This window comes from Carcharhinus amblyrhynchos, chromosome 4 (assembly GCF_965287045.1).
Source record: "Carcharhinus amblyrhynchos chromosome 4, sCarAmb.v2.hapA, whole genome shotgun sequence".
In the NCBI taxonomy this organism is placed as follows: Eukaryota; Metazoa; Chordata; class Chondrichthyes; order Carcharhiniformes; family Carcharhinidae; genus Carcharhinus; species Carcharhinus amblyrhynchos.
The window spans coordinates 70993541-71015848 of NC_137327.1; the positions used below are offsets into that span (position 1 = coordinate 70993541).

Below are 22308 nucleotides of genomic sequence, written 5' to 3' on the forward strand. Positions count from 1 at the left end.
ATTTATTATTGTCACATATTAACACGTAGTGAAAAGTATTGTTCTTGTGCTCTATACAGACAAAACATACCGTTCATAGAGAAGGAAACAAGAGAGTGCAGGATGTAGTGTTACAGTCATATCTAGAGTGTAGAGAAAGATTAACTTAATGCAAGATAAGTCCATTCAAAAGTCTGACAGCAGCAGGGAAGAAGCTGTTCTTGAGTCAGCTGGTACGTGACCTCTGACTTTGTATCCTTTTTTCTGAAGAAAGAAGGTGGAACAGAGAATGTGTGGGTGTGTGGGGTTCTTAATTATGCTGGCTGCTTTGTTGAGATAACAGGAAATGTAAACAGAGCCAATAGATGGGAGGCTGGTTTGTATGATGGTTTATAGTTCCTTGTTATCTTGGGCAGAGCAGGAGCTATATCAAGCTATAACATATCAGAAAGAATGCTTTCAATGGTGCATCTGTAAAAATTGGTGATAGTCTTCTGAGAAAGTAGAGGCATTGGTAGGCTTTCTTAACTTACCTTAACAAGGTAAGGCAAACCTTCACCATGCATGGTTTGCTGGAGGTGTTGGTTTTGGACAATGGGACAGCATTTACCTGCTAAGATTTCCAGCATTTCATGTGGTCAACTGACATCAAGCCTATACATACTACACCATACCACATTCCTCAAAGGGATTGGCAGAGAGGGCAATGCAAACTTTTAAAGCAGCCATGAAAACACAACACTTACATTCCTACAGACCAAGTTAATGAGTTTTCTTATTACCTATAGAATGACGCCCCACATAAGACCATAAGATATAGGAGCAGAATATGCCATTTGGCCCATTGGGTCTGAGCTGCCATTCAATAATGGCTGATATGATTTTCATCCCCATTCTCTTGCCTTCTTCTCATAATCTTGATCCCCTTATTGATCAAGAACCTATATATGTCTGACTTAAAGTCATTAAATGACCTGGCCTCCACAGCCCTATGTGGCAATGATTTCCACAGACTCACCATCCTCTGACTGAAGAAATCTCTCCTCATCTCAATTTTTAAGGTGTATCCCTTCACTCTGAAGTTGTGCCCTCAAGTTCTAGTCTCTCCCACTAGTGGGAATATCCTCTCCATGCCCACTCTATCTAGGCCTCTCAGTATTGTGTAAATATCAATTAGATCTCCCCTCATCCTTCTAAACTCCACTGAGTATAGATCCAGGCTCCTCAACTCCTCCCCATATGACAAAGCCTTCATTCTTGTGAACCAGCAGCCCCCCCAACCCCCCACACACCCTGGACCCCCTCCAAGGCTAGCACATCCTTATTTAGATATGGGGCCCAAAACTGCTTATAATATTCCAATTAGGGTCTTACCAGAGCCTTATACAGCCTCAGCAGTACATAGAACATAGAACATAGAACATAGAACATTACAGCGCAGAACAGGCCCTTCGGCCCACAATGTTGCACCGACCAGTTAAAAAGCAATGACCCTCTAACCTAAACCAAACCCTTTCCATCCATAAACCTATCCATGGATCTCTTAAACGCCCCCAAACTAGGCGCATTTACAACTGCAGCAGGCAGGGCATTCCAATCCCTCACCACCCTCTGGGTAAAGAACCTACCCCTGACATCCGTCCTATCACTACCACCCCTTAATTTAAAGCTATGCCCCCTCGTGCTCGCTTTCTCCATCCGAGGAAAAAGGCTATCACTGTCCACCCTATCTAAACCTCTAATCATCTTATATGTTTCAATAAAGTCCCCTCGTAGCCGCCTTCTTTCTAACGAAAACAACCTCAAATCCCTCAGTCTCTCCTCATAGGACCTCCCCTCCATACCAGGCAACATCCTGGTAAACCTCCTCTGCACCCTCTCCAAAGCCTCCACATCCTTCCTGTAATGTGGGGACCAGAACTGCACACAATACTCCAAGTGCGGCCGCACCAAAGCTTTGTACAGTTGCAACATGACACCGCGGCTCCTAAATTCAATCCCCCTACCAATAAATGACAAGACACCGTATGCCTTCCTAACAACCCTATCTACTTGATTCCCAACTTTCAGGGATCTATGTACACATACTCCTAGATCCCTCTGTTCATCCACACTATTCAGAGTCCTACCGTTAGCCCTATACTCTACACATCCATTATTCCTGCCAAAGTGAATTACCTCACACTTTTCCGCATTAAACTCCATCCGCCACCTCTCGGCCCAGCTCTGCAACTTGTCCAAGTCTCCCTGTAAACTATGACACCCTTCCTCACTATCTACCACACCTCCGACTTTGGTGTCATCAGCAAATTTACTAATCCACCCAACTATACCCTCATCCAGATCATTTATAAAAATTACAAACAGCAGTGGCCCCAAAACAGATCCCTGAGGCACACCACTCGTAACTGAACTCCATGACGAATACTTACCATCAACCACCACCCTCTGTCTCCTATCCGCCAGCCAATTCCTGATCCAATTTCCTAAATCACCCTCAATCCCATACATCTGCATTTTCTGCAGAAGCCTTCCATGGTGAACCTTATCAAATGCCTTACTAAAGTCCATATATACCACGTCAACTGCCTTATCCCCATCCACCTCTTTGGTCACTTTCTCAAAAAACTCAATAAGGTTAGTAAGGCACGACCTACCCTCCACAAAACCATGCTGACTATCTCCAATCAATTCATTACTCTCCAAATAACTATAAATCCTGTCCCTAATAATTTTTTCTAAAACCTTGCCCACAACAGAAGTAAGACTCACCGGTCTTTAATTCCTGGGGAAGTCTCTGTTCCCCTTCTTAAACAATGGGACAACATTCGCTATCCTCCAATCTTCTGGCACTATACCAGTGACCAACGACGACCTGAAGATCAGAGCCAGAGGCTCTGCAATCGCCTCTCTTGCCTCCCAGAGAATCCTAGGGTAAATCCCGTCCGGCCCAGGGGACTTATCTATTTTCAAACCCTCAAGAATATCTAGCACATCCTCCTTATCAACTGCAATACTGTCCAGTTTACAACCCTGTAACCCAGTGTTCTCCACAGCTACATTTATGTCCCCCTGCGTGAACACCGAAGAGAAATATTGGTTCAATCCCTCTCCAATCTCTTCTGGTTCCACACATAAATTCCCACTGCTGTTTCTAACTGGCCCTAATCTTGCCCTAACCAACCTTCTGTTCTTAACATATCTATAGAACGCCTTAGGATTCTCCTTAATCCTATCAGCCAAAGTCTTCTCATGTCCTCTTTTAGCCCTTCTTAACTCACTCTTTAACTCCCTCCTAGCCAATCTAAAGCTTTCTAGTGCACTACCTGAGCCCTCAAGTCTCATCCGGACATAAGCCTCCTTTTTCTTTTTAACCAGCGAATCAACTTTCCTAGTGCACCACGGTTCCCTAGCTCGACCAATTCCTCCTTGCCTGACAGGGACATACATATCAAGGACGCGCAGTAGCTGCTTCTTGAAAAAACTCCACATTTCGGACGTTCCGAGACCCTGTAGTCTCCTAGTCCAACCTATGCTTCCTAATTCACTCCTAATAGCCTCATAATTACCCTTCCCCCAGCTAAAACTACTGACCCGAGGTTCATGCCTATCCCTTTCCATCACTAAGGTGAACGTAACCGAATTGTGGTAACTATCACCAAAATGCACACCAACTTCCAAGTCTAGCACCTGGTCTGGCTCATTTCCCAGCACCAAATCCAATATAGCCTCACCTCTAGTTGGCCTATCTACATACTGAGTCAAAAAACCTTCCTGCATGCTTTGTACAAAAACTGACCCCTCTAATGAGCTAGAGCTATAGCTATTCCAACCAATATTAGTAAAGTTAAAGTCCCCCATAACAATTACGCTATTACTTTCACTCCTATCCAGGATCGTCTCAGCAATCCTTTCCTCAACCTCTCTAGAACTTTTAGGAGGTCTATAAAAGACTCCCAACAGGGTGACCTCTCCTCTCCTATTTCTAATCTCAGCCCATACTACCTCAACAGACAAGTCCTCATCAAACTTCCTCTCTGACACCGTAATACAATCCTTGACTAATAATGCTACCCCTCCCCCCCTTCTACCTCCTTCTCTACTTTGACTGAAGCATTTGAACCCTGGAACCTGCAACAACCATTCCTGACCCTGCTCTATCCATGTCTCTGAAATGGCCACAACATCAAAGCCCCAGATACTCATCCACGCTGCAAGTTCATCCACTTTATTGCGAATACTCCTCGCATTAAAGTATACGCATTTCAAACCCTGCTCCGCTTCACCCCCACGATGCCGTGCATCTCCACTCTTGTTCTCTAGACCTCCAGAAATGAATGCTCGCATTGAATTTGCCTTCCTAACTGCCAACTGACTCTACATGTTAACCTTAAGAGAGTCCTGAACCAGGATTCCCAAGTCCTTCTGTGCTTCAGATTTCCAAAGCCTTTCCCCATTTAGAAAATAGTCTACACCTCTATTCTTCATACCAAAGTGCATAACCTCATACTTTCCCACATTGTATTCCATCTGCCACTTCTTTGCCCACTCTCCCAGCCTGTTCAATTTATTCTGCAGCCTCCCACTTCCTCAACACTACCAGTCCCTCTACATATTTTTGTATCAGTTCCATCTTCCAGCTCATTAATGTGCATAGTGAAAAGTTGTGGTCCCAACACTGACCCCTGTAGAGCACCACTAGTCACTGGTTGCCATCCTGAAAAGGGCTTCCTTATCCCCACTCGTTGCTTTCTGTCTGTCAGCCAATCTTTTATCCATGCCAGTTGACTCTAACACATTGGCCCTTAGCTTATTTAGCAGCCTTCTGTAACACACCTTGTCAAAGGCTTTCTGGAAATCCAAAGAAATCACGTCCACTGGCTCTCCTTTGTCCAAATCTTGCTGAGTTGGTGATGGATAGGTGTACTCAAACCAATTCTGGTGTTTCCAAATTTAGCGGGGAGGGTGGAGGCTAAACAGAGTGTGTGAAAGAAATATCATGATTCAACAAAGTCTGAGAAAACACCCAAAGCTGATAATCTAATACAAATAGAAAATTTTGGGACTGGTCAGAGTTGGGCCCAGGTGTTGTCATGGCCAGGACAGGCCCAGTATCATATGAAATATAAGTTCAAGATAAAAGACTGAAGAAGTATCTCGATCATTTGAGAAGAAGGGAGTCACATGGAGAACCAGTGAGGCAGTCTACCCAAAATCTGCACACCAGTGATATTGTCGTGGTTGAAAGCAGTATGGAGAAAACTCAGTCTGAGGAAGGACCGAGTAATGTTCCAGTAGGAACTGGAGAAGTGATCTGCACTGATGCATCTTTACAAATTGGAAGTCTGCTCCCTGAAATTCAAACCAAATTCACCCTTGCTATTGGGGCACCTTCTGTTGAGCTGTGTTACTCCCAGAGGAAGAGGAAATACCTGACTGACTTTATAATGGACTGTGTTAGAAAATTAATTTCTGTCATAGCAAATTGTCATAGCAAGAAAGTGCAATGATACTCAGAATTTTCTCCAGAGATCAAGATGCACACTTGAAGTGCTTCAATTCAGTAATGAGAACATAAACATTTCAATATTTTTGTTACCATATTCCTTCCCTCACACTCTGAATTCGCGAAGATGGAAAAACCTTCATTAGGAATTTTGCAGTTTACTCCCGTTCACAGCCTGATTAAAGATGATTCCTCACACCAGTCTTGTCCTTTATCTGATGGTAAATAAAGTTCTGCCACTCATAGTCACTCTCTACTTTCCTCTCAAAGGAGAAAACCCAACATAACCAAAGTTAAAGAAGTGACATCAGGGGGAGCAGCCACAAGACTCTGCCCTCTCGCCCTTTTTGGGGAGGAAACTCTGGAATCACTGGACGCTAACACAAGGGAAGCAGCGAGAGAAAGAGAAGCAGGATGGGAGGAGCCAGCTCCAGGTTGGTCAAGAAACTGCTCATATTGTATCTCTTCAGTTCCTTTAGTTACATCACAACTTGTTATTGCAAAACATTGCCATTGCTCAATGTCAGCACATTAATGAGAATGTCGTGAGCAATTCTACAGGTCATGTACCTCCATTAACCTCTCCTTCAGCCCTTCAGCAGAGGAGGTGAAGCCTCAAGAAACAGGGCCCTTAGTCTGGACTTCAACCAACCCTCATTGCACAAGTCCTATCAATGCATCTGAACCTCACAATCAGTAAGTAAGAGGCACCACTGGGGAGGCCTCAGTCAGACTGAGGGCAGGCTAAGGTGTTTCACAGATGGTGAAGAGGAATTTGGGCTGGGAGATGAGTCTGTAGTTGCTGCTGTCTGGAGAAACAGGAGATGATTGCCCTTAGCTGGGGCATCTCGGGATCAGTATTTAAAGGGTCCATAATTAAAAAGGGGAAAGGTAACTTTCACGCAAAGACAACTTAACTGGTCATTCATCTAATAGCTCACTCTGGGATCTGCTGTGCATAAATTAGCTGTCTTAATAAGCTGCGTGACAATTGTGCTTGTTTTGCAAAAGGATTCAATGAGGTGTGTAAGGACGTTCTGAAGATGTGACAATGTGTTGTAAATAGGAGTTATTTTCAATTGGTGCAAATCATGTAAAATGTTTCCTTTCAGAGATCAAAGTGCTGAAGCTTCAAACACTTCATTGTTCAGTGAGGATGAACTGAAGAATCTGAAATCTAATTTTGAATCAGGTGGGGTGGAAAAGGTAACACCGCTGATACAGAAAAAAGTTAATGACCTGGACAACACAGAGCTGAACATTGCAGTGACAGGAGAAACAGGCGCAGGGAAATCCTCCTTCATCAATGCGATGAGAGGACTTCAAATCGATGATGAGGATGCTGCTGAGGTTGGTAACACAGAAACCACAATGGAACCAACCGGATACAAGCATCCCAGTTTGCCAAATGTTATTTTATGGGATCTACCAGGAATTGGAACAAAGAAATTCCCAGCGAATAAATACCTAAAGGAAATGAAATTTGAAAAATACGATTTCTTCATCATTATCTCGCACTGTCGATTCACAGAAAATGATGTAAAACTCACTCAAGAGATTAAACGGCTGGGGAAGAATTTCTACTTCGTTCGATCTAAAATTGATAGTGACCTTGATTCAATGAAAAGGGGAAGGAGGGAATTTAATGAAGAGGAAGAATTGGAAAAGATCAGGAGTTACTGTATCACGAGCTTGCAAGAGGCAGGGATCTCATCACCCCAAGTTTTCCTGATTTCAAACTTTGACCTGCATCTGTATGATTTTGACCTGTTAAGTAAAGTTCTTGAAGATGATCTTCCCAATTCAAAGAGAAGTGTGTACATTTTGGCCCTTCCCAACCTAACCTTGGAAATTGTGGAGAAGAAAAAGAAAGAGCTAAAGAAGCGAGTTTGGATGTTGGCATCACTTTCTGGAATATTGGGAGCAGTGCCAGTTCCTGGAGTCTCCCTTGGTTGTGATATTGGGATACTGATTGGAGGAATCGTACATTTCCGTAAATGTCTGGGTTTGGATGATGCCTCCCTTCGAAGACTGGCCAATAAGGCAGGGAAACCTGTGGAAGAACTGAAAGCTGTGGTGAAAGGTCCCATGGTGGGTGAAATAACTCCAGATATAATGAACAGATTAGCATGGGGAGTCACTGCTGTTGTCGTGTCTGGTGTTGAGCTTGCACTTGACGTCATTCCAGTTGTAGGATCCATCTTTGGAGCAGGATCATCGTTGCTTATGACCTACAAGTTGCTGAGTGGAGCACTGGATGATCTCACAGAGAATGCACGGAGAGTGGTGAAAGCTGCATTTGGGACGGATGAAAATGATCCAAAGCAAACATCAATTCAATGAATCAATGCCGTAGCTGATATATTAAAGGGGTCTAACACTGGACATTCATATTCCCTTTTACTGGCCCATTTTAAGAAACTATTTCCATGCTGGAGTGTTTTGTGAAAGATTTTGTCTAGGTGTAATCTAAGGAGAGAACCCAAAAGCTGTGGAGGCAAATTTTCCCGTTCCACTTGCCACAGGAATCGAAGTGGATGAGGGGCAGACCATAGGAAGGTACGTTGACCGCGAGTGGGATTTTCTGGTTTTGGGACAAGTGCGGCCGGAAAATCCCGCCTGTGAACTTTAAAGGAATCCAGTCAACATCAGAAATTCACGCCATCCATACAATTCCTTTCATTAAATACAATACCAGGAAATTTGCCTTGTTCCAAGAATTATAGAATCAGACCATAGGAGTGGCCATTCAGCTCATTGTGCTTGTGTTAGAAATGCTTGTATTCTTCATTGGCACTGAATCCATCACTGTCAATGTCCAGTCCCTTTTCTGCAATGTCCCTGATTGATTCATAACAGCATCATTACTGAAATGGATGGTCCTGGGTCTATAGTGGAGTCAAAAGCACTGGGATTATATGTTTTGTTCACCTTTTGATAAATTATTTGGCTATTTTTTCCTGCCTCATTTATTGCCAAATTCTATTCCCAACAGTGATGAGGTTAACAATGCAGTCTTTCTTCCGGCACACCCTGAACACAATAAAGAGATTTATTAAGAGGAAGTCAATTTTCCAATGTTTTTAAACCATTATCCACTTACACTGAACATCTGTCTCAGTCCTAGTTTTAGAACCATTGCTGCAGCAAACAGTGTCTGTTTGAAAAGGGATTAATTCTCTACCAGTCCAATGAATCTTGTTCTGTCCAAGAAGCAGCAGATTCCAAGAATGGAACAGTAAAGAAGAGGCACCAGCATCAGACTGTAGTCAGCAGTGAGAACACAGATTCCCTGTCATAGGGACACCACCCAGATATAGAATCATCCTTATCATCCCTCACACAGATGATCCCTCACACTGACCGTCCTTCATGCAGACTGTCCATCATCCTAACTTGGTGAAGAGCTGAGAACCATGAACAGGAAAACCTCTGGGAATGGGAATGAGAGGAAGTATGTTAATTATGAACATTCCTTTTATGACGTATTTTGAGTATTGCTGAGATTTTCACTAAAAACTACAAATGTTGGAAATCTGAAAAACAGACATGTTGAATGAACTCAACAGGCCTGGCAGCATCTGTGGAGACTAGAAATGAACATTTCTAGTCCAATATCACTCTTCATTGCTTCCAGCATACCCGAGAAATGGGTTTGCTGGTCAGGCAAAAATTCCAGATAATGGGGGGTCCTTTTACCACTGGAAGACAGCAAAATACTTGTAACACGAATGAATATGTGAATGCTCCAAAAGTAAAGAACATTATTCTTTGCTTCAAACCTTCAACTGTACTTTCAAACAAAAATTAAAATATAAAATAATGTAATATACATATATGGGAGAGCTTTCGAATTTCTTCTGGCTGGTAAAGTGACAACTACGAAGGGGACATCAGCAATTCTGGTTAGTAGAGAATTTGGCTTGGTAAAATGCCAGGTAAACACAAAATTTACTGTACTGTTTGCCACCAAACAAAATTGGCGCTTGATCCTCAGTGACTGATTGGAGAGAAGCAGATGTTACAGATGGTGGATTAGGATTCATCTGGGCTGGGGGTGAGTTGTACCACAGTAACAATCAATAACCTCCAGCCAATGCTGAACAACGTTACATAATCACTTCAACTCCATTGTGGAACAATGCCCTATGAAGCTCTGATTTGTCATAAACTCTTTGATTGGGGTTTGTGTCTCTATCCTCCAAAGCAGCCACTACCTTTCAGACATGCAATGATGCCATCTCTGACACTCATCATTATATGGACAACACATTGATCAAGAGAGTGAGTGAAACTCACTGTCAGAATGATGGCCAATACATTAGCTCCAGCTGGCTGGAAAGAGGAAGAGGAAAGTGACCTGAAATAGCAGCAGAAGAGCAGTTACTGTGGCAGGAGAAGTATTGGAATGTGTTACACGAACTCACTGGAACCTCATATGCTCCAATGTCACCGATATCAACAATGGATTAATATTACTGATGTGAACCGTTGTCTTCTTAACCTCCATTGCAGATATTTGATTCAACTTAATTTAGTTGACATTGACTCATTTGTATCATTTCTTGTTAGTTGATGAGAATGGCCAGAATTCCCTGATCTCGTTCGGCCTTCCCCCACAGCCAACGAGAATGGAAAATTTGGTGTTCAGCCAAAACTCCATTCACTGCAGCGGGCCTGGAAAATCACAGCTGTGGATAAGGTCAGAAAATTCCAGCCAATAACTCTGGAAATTGTTTGACATTAATTAAAGATATTTTGCTGTATTAATTGAGAACTTATGCTTATTGGTAATTTTCAAAACTGCTGGTAATCGAATCAAGTGAAAGTAATGAACAATTTAATTGTAACATTCTAAACATGGACATGATTTGTTGTATTGTAAGCCACAGTTTAGAAAACAGGTGTGTGGAAAATTCTGTATTAAATGAGATTCCACAACATTAGTGTTGCCAATCGTGTACTAACTTGGACAGGTAATATCCACACGCCATGTCCTGATGCAATAAATGCTGAACATTTCATCTTGATGATTGTACTGGATTTTTTTTTTCACGAGCTACATTGAAGCAAGATTAGAAAACCATAAAACCATAGAATCCCTGCAGTGCTGAAGGAGGACTTTCAGCCCATTGAGTCTGCATCGACTCTGCGAAAGGTGATCCCACACTTTGCATATTTACCGTGGCTAATCCACCTAAATTATACCTCTTTGAACACTAAGGAGTAATTTAGCATGACCAATCCACCTGACCCACACATCTTTGGACTGTGGGAAGAAACCGGAACACCCAGATGAAACCCACACAAACATGGGGAGAATGTGCAAACTCCACACAGTCACCCAAGGCCGGAATTGATGCCGGGTCTCTGGCACTGGGAGACAGCAATGCTAAACAGTGTATCACCGGACTATGGAAAATGCTGGAAGATTTGAACATTTAGGTTTATGAGAAGGTGACTTGGACATGTTTGTTTTAGGAAAGTGTGTAACTTCAAGCTCTGGCTGGATTGGGAATTTACTTATGGCAGAGGAAGGGACTGTAAAATGGAATTAGATGACGTTAGGTTTCGTCATTGATGTCACATGTGAACACCAATCTATGTGCAATGGATTGCAAGCGAGATGTTAACTTTGTTCACCATTTGAGAAGGTCCAATGCAAAGCCAAATAAGTTTCTTCAAAATTTAATTGCAAACATTTTATGCACAATGGCTAATAATCCTGCTGTTAGTATCTCACCTCCTGACTTCCCAAAGCCTGCCCACCATTTACAGGGCATATGTGCATTGGAATACTCTCCACTTGCCTGGCTGAGTGCAGCTCAAATAACAGTCAGGAAGCTCAACACCATCTGGGATGAAGCAGCCCTGCTTGATTGCTTCTCCTTCCACTTGGAATGCTGCAAGCTGTAAATGCCAGGGAGGCTTACAAAATTCTGATAATGAAAGCTTCTTCTGAACTCCAGCAACCTAGTGAACCAAAGGTCTACATTCCGCAGTCAGTGCAGCCAATCACTTTTTCTGGAATCTCTACCAGATCCTGTCACATATGGGATTGGGGTGGGGTGGGGTGGGGGGTAGGGGAGGGGGTTCTGCAGAGCCCCAGGCACTTTCTCTTTTGTCACAGCTCTAGAGCTTCATCATCAGCCTGGGGGTCAGCATTGGTTAAGTCTCCCACAGTCCTCTGAGGGTCAGAGGGCAGACTGCTGCTCTGATATTCGTACAGTGCTTAAACCAGGTGATGACCCTAATTCTGTAACTTGCCTCATGCCCTCTGAGGTGACAGTATTTGAGCTGGTGGAGAGTGTAGAGTAAGAGTGGGATGGTGCACCCTCTGAGAACCTCCATCCATTTCTTCCTCCTCCTCAGATTGGGGTATGACCCGGAGATAATAGCTGCCTGTCACTGCACTGACCATTCCAATGTAAGCCCACAGAGCCTATAGCTTAGGCACCTGTTTGTTACTGTCATTTGTAATTTCCACTTGATCCCCATTAGGCTCATTATTGCAGGGACTCATGTTCCTCCATGGGTGCTCCAGCCTCACCATCAGTGATGGCGCAGTCTTCCTGGTAGCCAGCCAGCTGCAGCATCTGTTCTTCCATGGTTATTAGAATGACAATTAGGGGACACTGCCACCAATTTGTGCCCTCTCTCTGAAATTCTGGGCCCTCTTCTGTGGAAATGCATGGAATGGGTTCATTATTCAGACTATAGAAATCACAATGTCATCACCTTGCCCGCTTGCTTCAGCTTCTAGGATCAGTGTCGTTCTGCCACTCAGCAGCAACCTTTCCACAGGCCGACTGTGCCATGCTGAAAACACTTTTCCCCTCATAGCCAATCTAGATCAAGAGGGCACACTATCAAATAAGGTGGAAGTGAGGAGGACTGTCTTCTCTTGGAGGGTTTGGAGTGTTTGGAATACTTGTCCATAAAGTGCAGTGGAAGGTGAGTCATTGAACATATTCAGAGCTGTGTTAGATGGAATTTTGATTGACAAGAGAGTCAACGTTATGAGGGACAGGTAGGAAAATTAAAGAGTTAAGGCCACCTTAAATCAGTCATAATTTTTTTTGTCATGCATTTGGGGAATTATTGTGTTGTGGCATGGTCCTTTTCGGAGGATAGTCATGTGATCGCTCTGTGACATGATCTGGGCCTCCGCAGATTGCCAGCAGTTGGGTTTTGAACACTATAATGTGAACATCTATTAAATGAACCTACCTGCTGCTTCGCATAGAGTCATAGAGGCTTTTAGCATGAAAACAGGTCCTTTGGCCCAAATTGCCCATGTTGCCCAGTTTATAACCACTAAATTAATCCCAATTGTCCACATTTGTCCCATGTTCTTCCATACCCATCTTAGCCATGTAACTGTCAAATGCTTTTTTTAAAAGGCATAATTGTACCTGCCCCTACTACTGCTTCTACCAGCTCATTCCAGACACCACCTTCTGTGTGGAAAAAATTGTCCCTCTGGACCCTTTTGTGTTTCTCCCCTTTCACCTTAAACCTATCTATACCTTCTAGTTTTAGACTCTGCTACCTTTGAGAAAAGATGTTGACTATATACCTTATCAATGCCTAAAACCCTTTTGTGCCAGTGTGCCTCCAGCCTCAGATATTATTGACCACTGAAGTAGGATCATGGGGCTGAATGGTCTACTGCTGCTCCGATTTTTTCTGTTCTTAATGTTGTCAGTCACCCTGATCCTGTGAAGAGGTTTTTTGATCTGCTTTTGGTAATGGATCCAGGTTTTCTGGACAGCTGCTGACTGCCTCCACTACTTCCTCATTTTATTCAATGAGAAAGTCTCTTCCCATCAGTCTTCAGTAAGAGGACTTCCTGCCTTGCTCAGCAGCCTGGAGGAGGAGATTGTCAATGAACTGTAGGCCACCTGGATTCTTAGATCTGCCAAGGCTAAAGTAGGTTCCACTGAGTTTAGTTTCTGTCCCAATGAGCTGTAGTGGGTTCAAAGGGACAGCTGTGTGTGACACTGTTTGCTGGAGGGCGCATTTCAGAACTGGGGGAGGTAGGTGTTTGTCCAAGGAATTTGAAGGGTGTTTCTGTAGCAACTTACTGTTCAATGATCATTTATGGTAGTGCAACTGTGTCAACAGTCATGAAGTCAATAGCCTAAGAAAAATATTTGGCACTGGCAACCTTTAAGCAAGCTACACCAGGGTCTTAGAAGCACGATGGTGAGGAGGTAGAGACCAATGTGAGGATGTTCATGGGAGGCAGGGAGGTCTTGTTCAGAGGACTTTCTGTTCTGCTAAAGCAAGGAGGCAGGGTGATGGCATGGAAACAGCACCTTAGCTGGTACTGATGAGGCAACCCTGTCACCCTCCACCCAAGTCTGAAACTCTGAAATAAACTTTGTAGACTTCTATGTGAAGGCAACATGATTCCCAGGCCTCTTTCCTAATAATTTCATGAAGCACATTATCTGAAATTTTACTAACAAAGACAAAGATACATTATTTACCAATATACTAATGAGAAATTATCTCTTGTGAGACCTGACTGTTGGAGAAGTCAGGTGTGGTGACAGACTGGTTCCAGACAGTCTCATTCTGCCTGGCATGGGCTCCAAGTGTGCGTGACATACTGTCCACCGTGACAGCACTGCGCAGGTCAGAAACTCCAGAGCATTTTATGAAGCCCATCTGGATCATAAATTTTGCAATTTGAATTTGGCAAGGGTAAACATGAGATTTTGCACTTCAAGTATGATTCAAATGACCCACTAGAGAGATTTTATCAAACAAAGTTTATTTAAGAATACGGTTAACATGTATAGAAAGAAAATTTGCAATACCTTTTACCCATTACAAACCAGAGAAAACTCAACCATGACATTGCATAAACTTAGCAGCTAAATACCGTTCCAACTAAAAAAACCCATAAATAAAACATTTGCTACTGGTTTAGCACAGAAAATACAAATGCTTACATGATGCTGGAACTGAGTCCTTTGATGGATGCTGCAATTCTCTTGATACACACACAGACAAGCTTGAAGTTATCAGGGGGGAGAGAGAGAGAGAGACTCTAGTTACTAACTAGCAAACCATCTTCAAAACAACTTTCATTCCAGGAAGGCCAGGAGACTTGCTTCCAGCTAGCCGGCAGAATTTACAAGACCAAGGAGAGGAGAGAGAAAGCCTGCCTGCCACTTGACAACCAGGACAGCTTCTAACTCGAAACCCAAAACTACTACTGAATCCTTGGATTCTTCTGGGGAGGAGCCACCTGACTTTGGCTTGTCAATCAATCTTCCCCCTAACAGTGCAGGGTCATAAAAAAATCCCAGAAATTGCCCAAAGTAAAAATAAACAAAACTCTATTTAAACCATTGAAGCAACAGTAAAAGGACTTTAAGCAGACAGCTCGGCAACAATAAAAACCCAGTGTTGCTTAACTGCAGAGAACATGATTTAAAAAACACAATTCTGAAATGCACACTATTGTCACAAGACAAGTAAATGTAATCCAAAGATTGAATGTCAAAGTAACTCCTTGAGGCTCTTCAATACCAACTACCACGCTTCAGGTATTTTAAACCTTCACCTGCACCCTTATTGGTCGCTTTGCCCATCATCTTCCTACTCTGACCGACAAAATTAAGGCTTCTCAGGACATGTTTCTTCATGGCTGGCATGTAATTGACCAGCCAATGTATACTTGACGCCAGGAGCCAATCCTGGGCATGAGCGGAAATCGCATCCACTTCTGATCCCATTAGTTGCGCTTCTCTCAAAAGGTAAAAGCCCGGGTCCTTGGCTTTTCTCATAACATTTCATAAATTTCTTATTTATAACCCTGACATTGTGGGCTCGATTTTACCATCAAGCTGCACCCGTTTTCAGGCACGAAAACTTGGTAAAGTTGGACGTGAGGTGAGTAACGCGATCCGTGCCCGCCTCTGCGCCTGTTCCCCCTTTATCAATCGCCAAAAATGGCCACCGTTGGGACTGCACCATTGGGACTGCATTTAAATTGATTTAATGTGCTGCACACTCAAACTTACCAGCACTTTCCCCTTTACCACAGCGTTCGCCCATCCAGATTTGGCGCAAAACAGACATGGTCCATAAAGGTCCAATTCAGACACTCCAGCTTCTGAGGAGGTATGTTCAGAGCTTCCAAGTGCTCTCTGACTCAGATTGGTTAGGGAGGCGGGTCAAATGGCTCACTGGTGTTGGGGGAGGGAGGCAGGTCTAATGGCTGTCTGGTGGGTTTAGGGAGGCGGGTCAGATGGCTTGCTCGGGGGGAAGGAGCTGCGTCAGATGGCGCTCTGGTGTGGGGGAGGGAGGCGAGTCAGATGGTTCCCTGGTGGAAGGAGGAGAGAGATGGGTCAAAGGCTTTCTGGTGGAGGGGTTAGGGAGGTGGGTCAGCTGGCTCGCAGTGGGGGGAGAGAGGCTGGTCAGATGGCTCTCTGGTGGAGGGGGAGAGAGTGGGTCACATGGGTCTCTGTCGTGGGTGGAGGGAGGGGTCAGGTGGCTCTGTGGTGGGGGTGAAGGAGGCGGGTCAGATAAGTCACTGAGGGAGTAGGGAGGTGGGTCAGATGGCTCTCTGGTGTGGGGGAAGGAATGGGTCAAGTGGTTCTCCGGTGGTCGGGGGAGGGTGTTAAGGCAGGGGAGGTTTGTTGCTACTCTGTGAGTGATCGGTGGAGCAGAAGGAGGGGTCTGCTGCCACCCTGCGTGCGATTGGTGGAGGGGAAGGTGGGCAATCAGTCTGAGTAGTGGGGTGAGAGTGGGGGGGGTAAGGGCATCAGTAACGTTGTGGGGATGGGACAATGTCTGAGGAGACCAGGGGGACACATGATCCGGCCCAAGACCAATATGACAAACGAATGTTTTTCTACTTTTTAGAACTGTGCATGCACAGTTGAACGCTTTCATCACTGCTGTAGGGTTTTGGGTGTGACAAGTACCACAGGCTTCTGCACCACAATTCAGAATCGCTGATTTTTTTTTCAGACAGAGTCTGTATGGGGGCGCTGGAGAACGAGACTAAAAGTCGGATCCGAAACACTCCCAGATTCAAGTTCGCCCAGCACTTAAAATCAAAATGGTAAAATTGGGCCCTGTATGTTTTATCGTATTTTTAAATGATGGAAAATGCCACCAAAATTTTATATTTGCTTATTGCCAGCTCCTAGGTTCAATTTTCATTTTATTCAGCCTGTCTGAATTTCACCACTGGGATCTGAACTTGGCTGGGTCTGGCTTGTAATTTTGTTTCAACCAGTTTCAGTTTCCCTAGCAACCTAAAATTTGCCTTTTACTTTCAGATTTAGATTTAAATTAAGTTCTAATTTCCCATGAAGACTGGTGATTCAATTTCCCTTTAATTTGATTCTAAGATAAAAAATACAAGCTTTCATACCATGGCTTCCATCAAACTATTTCTCCCACCCTCCCCTCACCTTTGGAAAAAAAGATTTACCGTAGTGAATTTTTTTCCAGAAGCTTCAAAGTACAGTAAATTCCTAACATCATAAACATTTTAAAAATGACTTATTACAAATTGTATAGGTAACATGTGGTAAGACAAGCAAATTAACAATTAGTAGGAACAGTAGGCTCAATTAGAATTTAGCAGGATCCAAACATCATAGAATTATCATCGCTCTGGGTATTCATTTGTGCACATATATTCTCTTCAAACTTTGAAGGAGGATTCAATTCTCCAGATACCTGATTTCCATTTATGTTTGTATTTCAGTTTTCCTAGAGACCTGAATGTTCATAATGCTTTCAATTAGAGTCTGATCCAAAAAATACAAGCTTTGTAACTGTGGATTCTACCACGCACTGAATCTGGAGTCCAAGTTCAGATCATAGACTTTGAGACTCATACCAATGACTTCTGATCCAGAGGTGAGAGTATTGTCACTGAACAAAAAGCAGTTCTGACTGGTTTTTGGAGAGTAAAGAATCTGTATTCAGTGTCCTAGGGGTTGGTAACTGGAGAATTCAGGTGATTGACAAAAGTCAACACGGGGAAACATTTAGTTTTGCAATGAGTTGTTGCGATCTGGAATGCAGTGCCTGAAGCAGTTCATGAAGATGGAAACAGATATACTAACAGACTAAATAAAATGGATAGGTACTTCAGGTTAAAAAATTACAGGGCTATGGGGTAAGAGCAAGGGGAATTGTATTAATTGCCCACCTCCACCACAGCTAAAAAGAGCAGGATGAGCTGAACATCCTGCTAATAGAAACATAGAAACTAGGAGCAAAAAAAGGCCATTCAACCATTTGAACCTGCTCTGTCATTCATTTTGATCATGGCTTAACATCAAATTCAATATCATGATTCCACCCTTCCCCCTATATCCCTAGAGCTAGATCTAATTTCTTCTTGAAATCAGACAATATTTCAGCCTCAACTATATCCTGTGGCATTTTGTGCTGTAAAATTCTATGAATTTAAATAAGGAATAAAATACAAAGTTATACACAGAAAATCTGGACCTTCAGATACTGCTTTCCAATGTCTTCCGACAGTAATACATTTCATCTAATTATTTAAGTTACACACTTAAAATATGTTATAATATTATAAAGTATGTCATTTCAAAGGAAGGAGATTTCAAAACTCTGAGTAACAGGTGCCCTTAAACAAGGGTCACAGTATGTTGGTATGCAGATGCAGCAAGTGATTAGGAAGGCAAATGGAATGTCAGGGTCCATTGCAATGAAAATCAAAAATGAAAGTAGGAAAGTTATGCTGCAGTTGTACAGGACTTTTGTGAAATCACATCTGGAGCACTGTATATAGTTTTGGTCTCTATACTTAAAAAGGGATCTTCTTATAAAATAAATAGTTCAGAGAAGTTTCACTGGACAGATCACTGGGGAGAAGGTGTAATCTAATGAGAAAATATTGAACAGATTGGCCCATTGAGGTTTAGAAGAGCGTTGATCTGACTGAAACATATATTATCCTATGGGCTTTGACTGAGTGGGATGCTGTGAGGATGTTTCCCGTTGTGCATGATTCTACGACCAAGGACACAATTTAAAAATTAGTGGTCTCCCATTAAGACTGAACTAAGGAGCATGCTTTTATTCTCTCAGATCGTCATTAGTCTACAGAATTCACATTTCCTGCATGACACCAGGGACCACACTTTGGATGTTTTGAAGTTGTGAAAGAAACTAACTTAATGGCAAGCTCTTTTTCATTTTATTTAACTATCAAACAGAGATTGTCATTATGACTCAGCAAAGTCTTCAGCAACTGCACTGCTTCTAATTCTGTGCACACCGATATAGAAAAGAGCTCGGACTTGCAGAAAGAGTGTGGCCAGAACCATACACCGGCAAGCTGCTCCTCATTGGGAGCTCAGAGCACCACCTGCTGGTCTGAGCCACACACAACAACACAGCTCCTTGTCGGGGAACTGAAAACAAAGGTCAAAATAAAAATAGGTCCAAGTTCCAAGTGGAGATGGTCCTGATGAAGAACTTCCATCTGGAATCTCTGCCTACGTTTTGCCAACATTTTCAGTTTGTACATTTCCAGCAGTCCTGATTCTCTCATGTCCTTTGCAGTGTAACTTGATACGAAGGATTCCAGAAACTTTCCTCACCATCTGAAATGTTAATCAAATAGCATACACACACACACACACACACACAAGCAGCTTTGGAGAGCATTCAATAAGGTTGGGTGGTGGGGGCAGGGGGCGGGGGCCGGGGGGAGGGGTGGGGGGGTTGGAGTTTCTATTTTTACGATTGTGCCCCTGCACAAAACAGAGAGATGAAATAAAGAAAAGTGATGTTTAATTTGAGCAGGACAGGCCACCAGGAAAATAGAGTGGTAAATCCACCTCACTGAGCGGTTTTCAACACCCTTACTGTTATCTCCATTGACTTGGTGTCCCATTTGTTTCTGATTACAGCTCTGTGTAATTATATTAAACACAAAGTTAAAAAAGCTAAATATTCTACACTTGCAATTCAAAGAAATGGTCAGCAAAAGTCACTGACAAATTCTTGGATTTAACCATTCTGCCTCTTCAAGAAGAACGCAAAATGACTTAAAATGACATGTTTAAAATAAGCAGCAAAACGTGACATTGAAAAAACAGGTGAATGTATTGGATTTGACCCAGTGTCAAAAACCACACTGACAGCTCAAGACTTGCCTGGGAGGGGAATTGACAAATTGGAAAGGTCCCCTCATAAATGACTAATTGGTGACAGGTGACTGAGAGATGAATTGGACAGTGTAGGTGTAACTGAGGGAAGTATGGACTGGGACTGTAGGAAGAGCAGAAGGCTGCTTGGTGTTGGGGTCTCAGGGTAGTTGATTGGATCTGAGTGGAACTGCAGAGATTCTGCATTGAGAATGTGTGGAGCAGGATTTCTCGGAGTAACTGAAGTGGAAATGAATTGGGATTAAAGAGTGCTCTGCTGAGACCTAGAGTGGGATTCGAACTGTGAAAAGCATGAGGAGGGAGGAATTTGAGGACTAACTTGTCAGACTACCTGATATACAAACTGACTTGGTTGGAATATCTGATGATGGGGTGTAGATTGGAAGTATAGAAAAATCTGAATAGAATGGGAATGCAAGATAACCTGAGACAGTATGGAATGAACTGTGGGAATACCCAAGGGGAAAGGGAGTGGAGCTGATGTTGTAAATGAGGAGAGTGTGCTGTGGAACTGTAGGTGTATTCTATGAAAGTGAAGTGTTGGCCGACCCGAGTGGGATAGGGACTGAATTTTTTTTTAATAAGATATAGTCGGTTGAAATGTGCTCATTACTGCTAAAGCTCCAATTGCCATTCCCAATTTCCCTTGAGAGGCTGGCACTGAGCTTTATTCTTGAACTCTTGCTGTGCATGATGTGTGTTCAGGAGTTTGACCCAGTGACAGTGAGGGAATGGCGATATAGTTCCAAGTCAGGATGGTGTGTGGCTTAGAGGGAAACATGCAAATAACTATGTTATTATGTACTTCTAGATGATAGATGATATAGGTTTGGAAAGTGCTGTGGAAGAAACTGTGATGAGTTGCTGCAGCGCGTCTTGTCAAGATTTTGCCACTGTGCTTCGATGACGGAGGGCATAAATGTTTAAGGTGATGGATCTGGGCTACTTTGTCTTGGATGGTGTTGAACTTCGAGATTGTTAATTGGAGCTGCAGTATCCAGTGGAGCATATTCCATCACATTCCTTACTTGTGCTTTGTAAATGCTGAATGAGCTTTGGGAAGACAGGAAGTGAGTTACTGATCATGGAAACCCAAGCTCTGACCAATTGTTGTAGCCACAGTATTGATATGGCTAGTCCAGTTCAGTTTCTGGTCAATTGTAATCCCGGGATGTTGATGTTGGGGTATTTGACGATGGTGCTGCTATTGAATGTCAAGAGATAATAGTTAGACTCTTTCTTGTGGAGATAGCTATTGCCTAGCACTTGTAAAACATAAATATTCCTTGTCACATATCAACTCACACCTGTATGTTGTCCAAGCGTTGCTGCATTGCGGGCAAAAACTGCTTCAATAGCTTAGAAGTCAAATTAAACTGAACATTGTATGATCATTAGCAAACATTCCCACTTCTGATGGAGGAAAGGCTATTCATGAAACAGATGAAGGTGGTAGGACATAATTTTGTGAACTTGTGTGGTAATATCCTGAGCGTGGTGTAGAGTGGAACTGAGGGGAGCGTGAAGTGGGATAGTATGAGTACATGAGGGGCTGTGTGACAAAACTATATCTGGGAGGAATGAGGAGTGGGTCTTCAGGCATATCTGAGGGGGAGAGTGAGAGTGTCGCAATGTGTGAAGAGGATTTTAAGTCGGAGAACCTCAGGTGTGTAGAGCAGTGGTTCCCAAACTTTTATATGTCATGGCACACCTCAAGTCTATAAAAGAATTTTGAGGCGCGTCTCATATTTTCTCTGTCTTCTTCCATTACTGGGAAATTTGTCTTTAACTTCTCTCTGTCCTCTCATCTTTTTTTTACCTTTCCCTGTCTCACTTCTCCCAGGGTTTTTGCACCCTTTTTGAGTTTTTGCTTTTTCTATGAGTATATGTTGTTTTCAGCTCCAAGTCCCATTGGCCATCACAAGGGCCTGACCTACATCAAAAAAATCTAAACCACACATGTGTGGCTCTTTCTCAGTTGCATGGGAGGCACAATATTTGTCAGGTCTTTAAGGTGCCAATCACAGAACTGAAGATGAAGATTAGTGTTTTGCTGGCCATGGGAGATCATCAATACATCTCCTCATATTCTCATAGAATACAAGCTCACTATTAGGTGAGTAGAGGGTTGCCCAATGCAGAAGGAACAGAGGTGGAGCTTAAAACCAGCTGGGTCCACTTAGGTGGCATTTGAAAGACTCAGAGCTGACCTGCCCTCTGCAGACATTGAATGGCGTTCCAAACACACTGTAAATCTAGGGTGATTGGTGACAGAAGACTAGCCTCAGAACATAGGGCTTAAGAAATAGGAGCAGGAGTACGCCATCTAGCCCCTCGAGCCTGCCCCGCCATTCAATAAGATCATGGCTGGTCTGTCGTGTCTCAGTTCCACATTCCCGCCCTCTCCCCATAACCCTTAATCCCCTTGCCTATCAAAAACCTATCAACCCGCATCTTAAAAATATTTCGCGAGGCAGCCTCCACCACTTCAACGGACAGAGAATTCCAGAGATTCACCACCCGTTGAGTGAAGAAGTTCCTTCTCAACTCCGTTCTAAACCACCCCCGCTTTATCTTGAGGCTGTGCCCTCTAGTCCTACTGTCCTTTCTGAGCAGGAAGAGCCTCTCCACCTCTAT

At 43.2% G+C, this 22308-nt stretch overlaps 1 protein-coding gene across 3 annotated transcripts; it reads left to right on the forward strand.

Annotated features, from left to right (window-relative positions):
- Nucleotides 1-5759: 5759 nt before the first annotated feature.
- On the forward strand, nt 5760-10474 carry LOC145342104 (interferon-inducible GTPase 5-like). 3 transcript variants are annotated; one of them, XR_013886510.1, is made up of 4 exons: nt 5760-5919; nt 6077-6181; nt 6598-8044; nt 10058-10474. XR_013886510.1 is itself a non-coding variant. In XM_080187322.1 (3 exons), the coding sequence occupies exons 1-3, from the start codon at nt 5900-5902 to the stop codon at nt 7826-7828; spliced, it is 1356 nt and encodes a 451-aa protein (XP_080043448.1). In that variant the 5' UTR covers nt 5760-5899; the 3' UTR covers nt 7829-8139. The 3 variants fall into 3 exon arrangements, 2 of the variants coding, with proteins under 2 accessions (XP_080043448.1, XP_080043449.1); XM_080187322.1 differs by lacking the exon at nt 10058-10474 and having other exon boundaries at nt 6598-8139; XM_080187323.1 differs by lacking the exons at nt 6077-6181; nt 10058-10474 and having other exon boundaries at nt 6598-8139.
- Nucleotides 10475-22308: the final 11834 nt, after the last annotated feature.

Excerpts from the sequence above, each read along its gene's own strand:
- LOC145342104 (XM_080187322.1), top strand. The coding sequence starts at position 5,900 with ATGGGAGGAGCCAGCTCCAG. Across the intron at positions 5,920-6,076 it reads ATGGGAGGAGCCAGCTCCAG|CCCTTCAGCAGAGGAGGTGA; the intron begins GTTGGTCAAGAA and ends CCTCTCCTTCAG. Across the intron at positions 6,182-6,597 it reads GCATCTGAACCTCACAATCA|AGATCAAAGTGCTGAAGCTT; the intron begins GTAAGTAAGAGG and ends GTTTCCTTTCAG.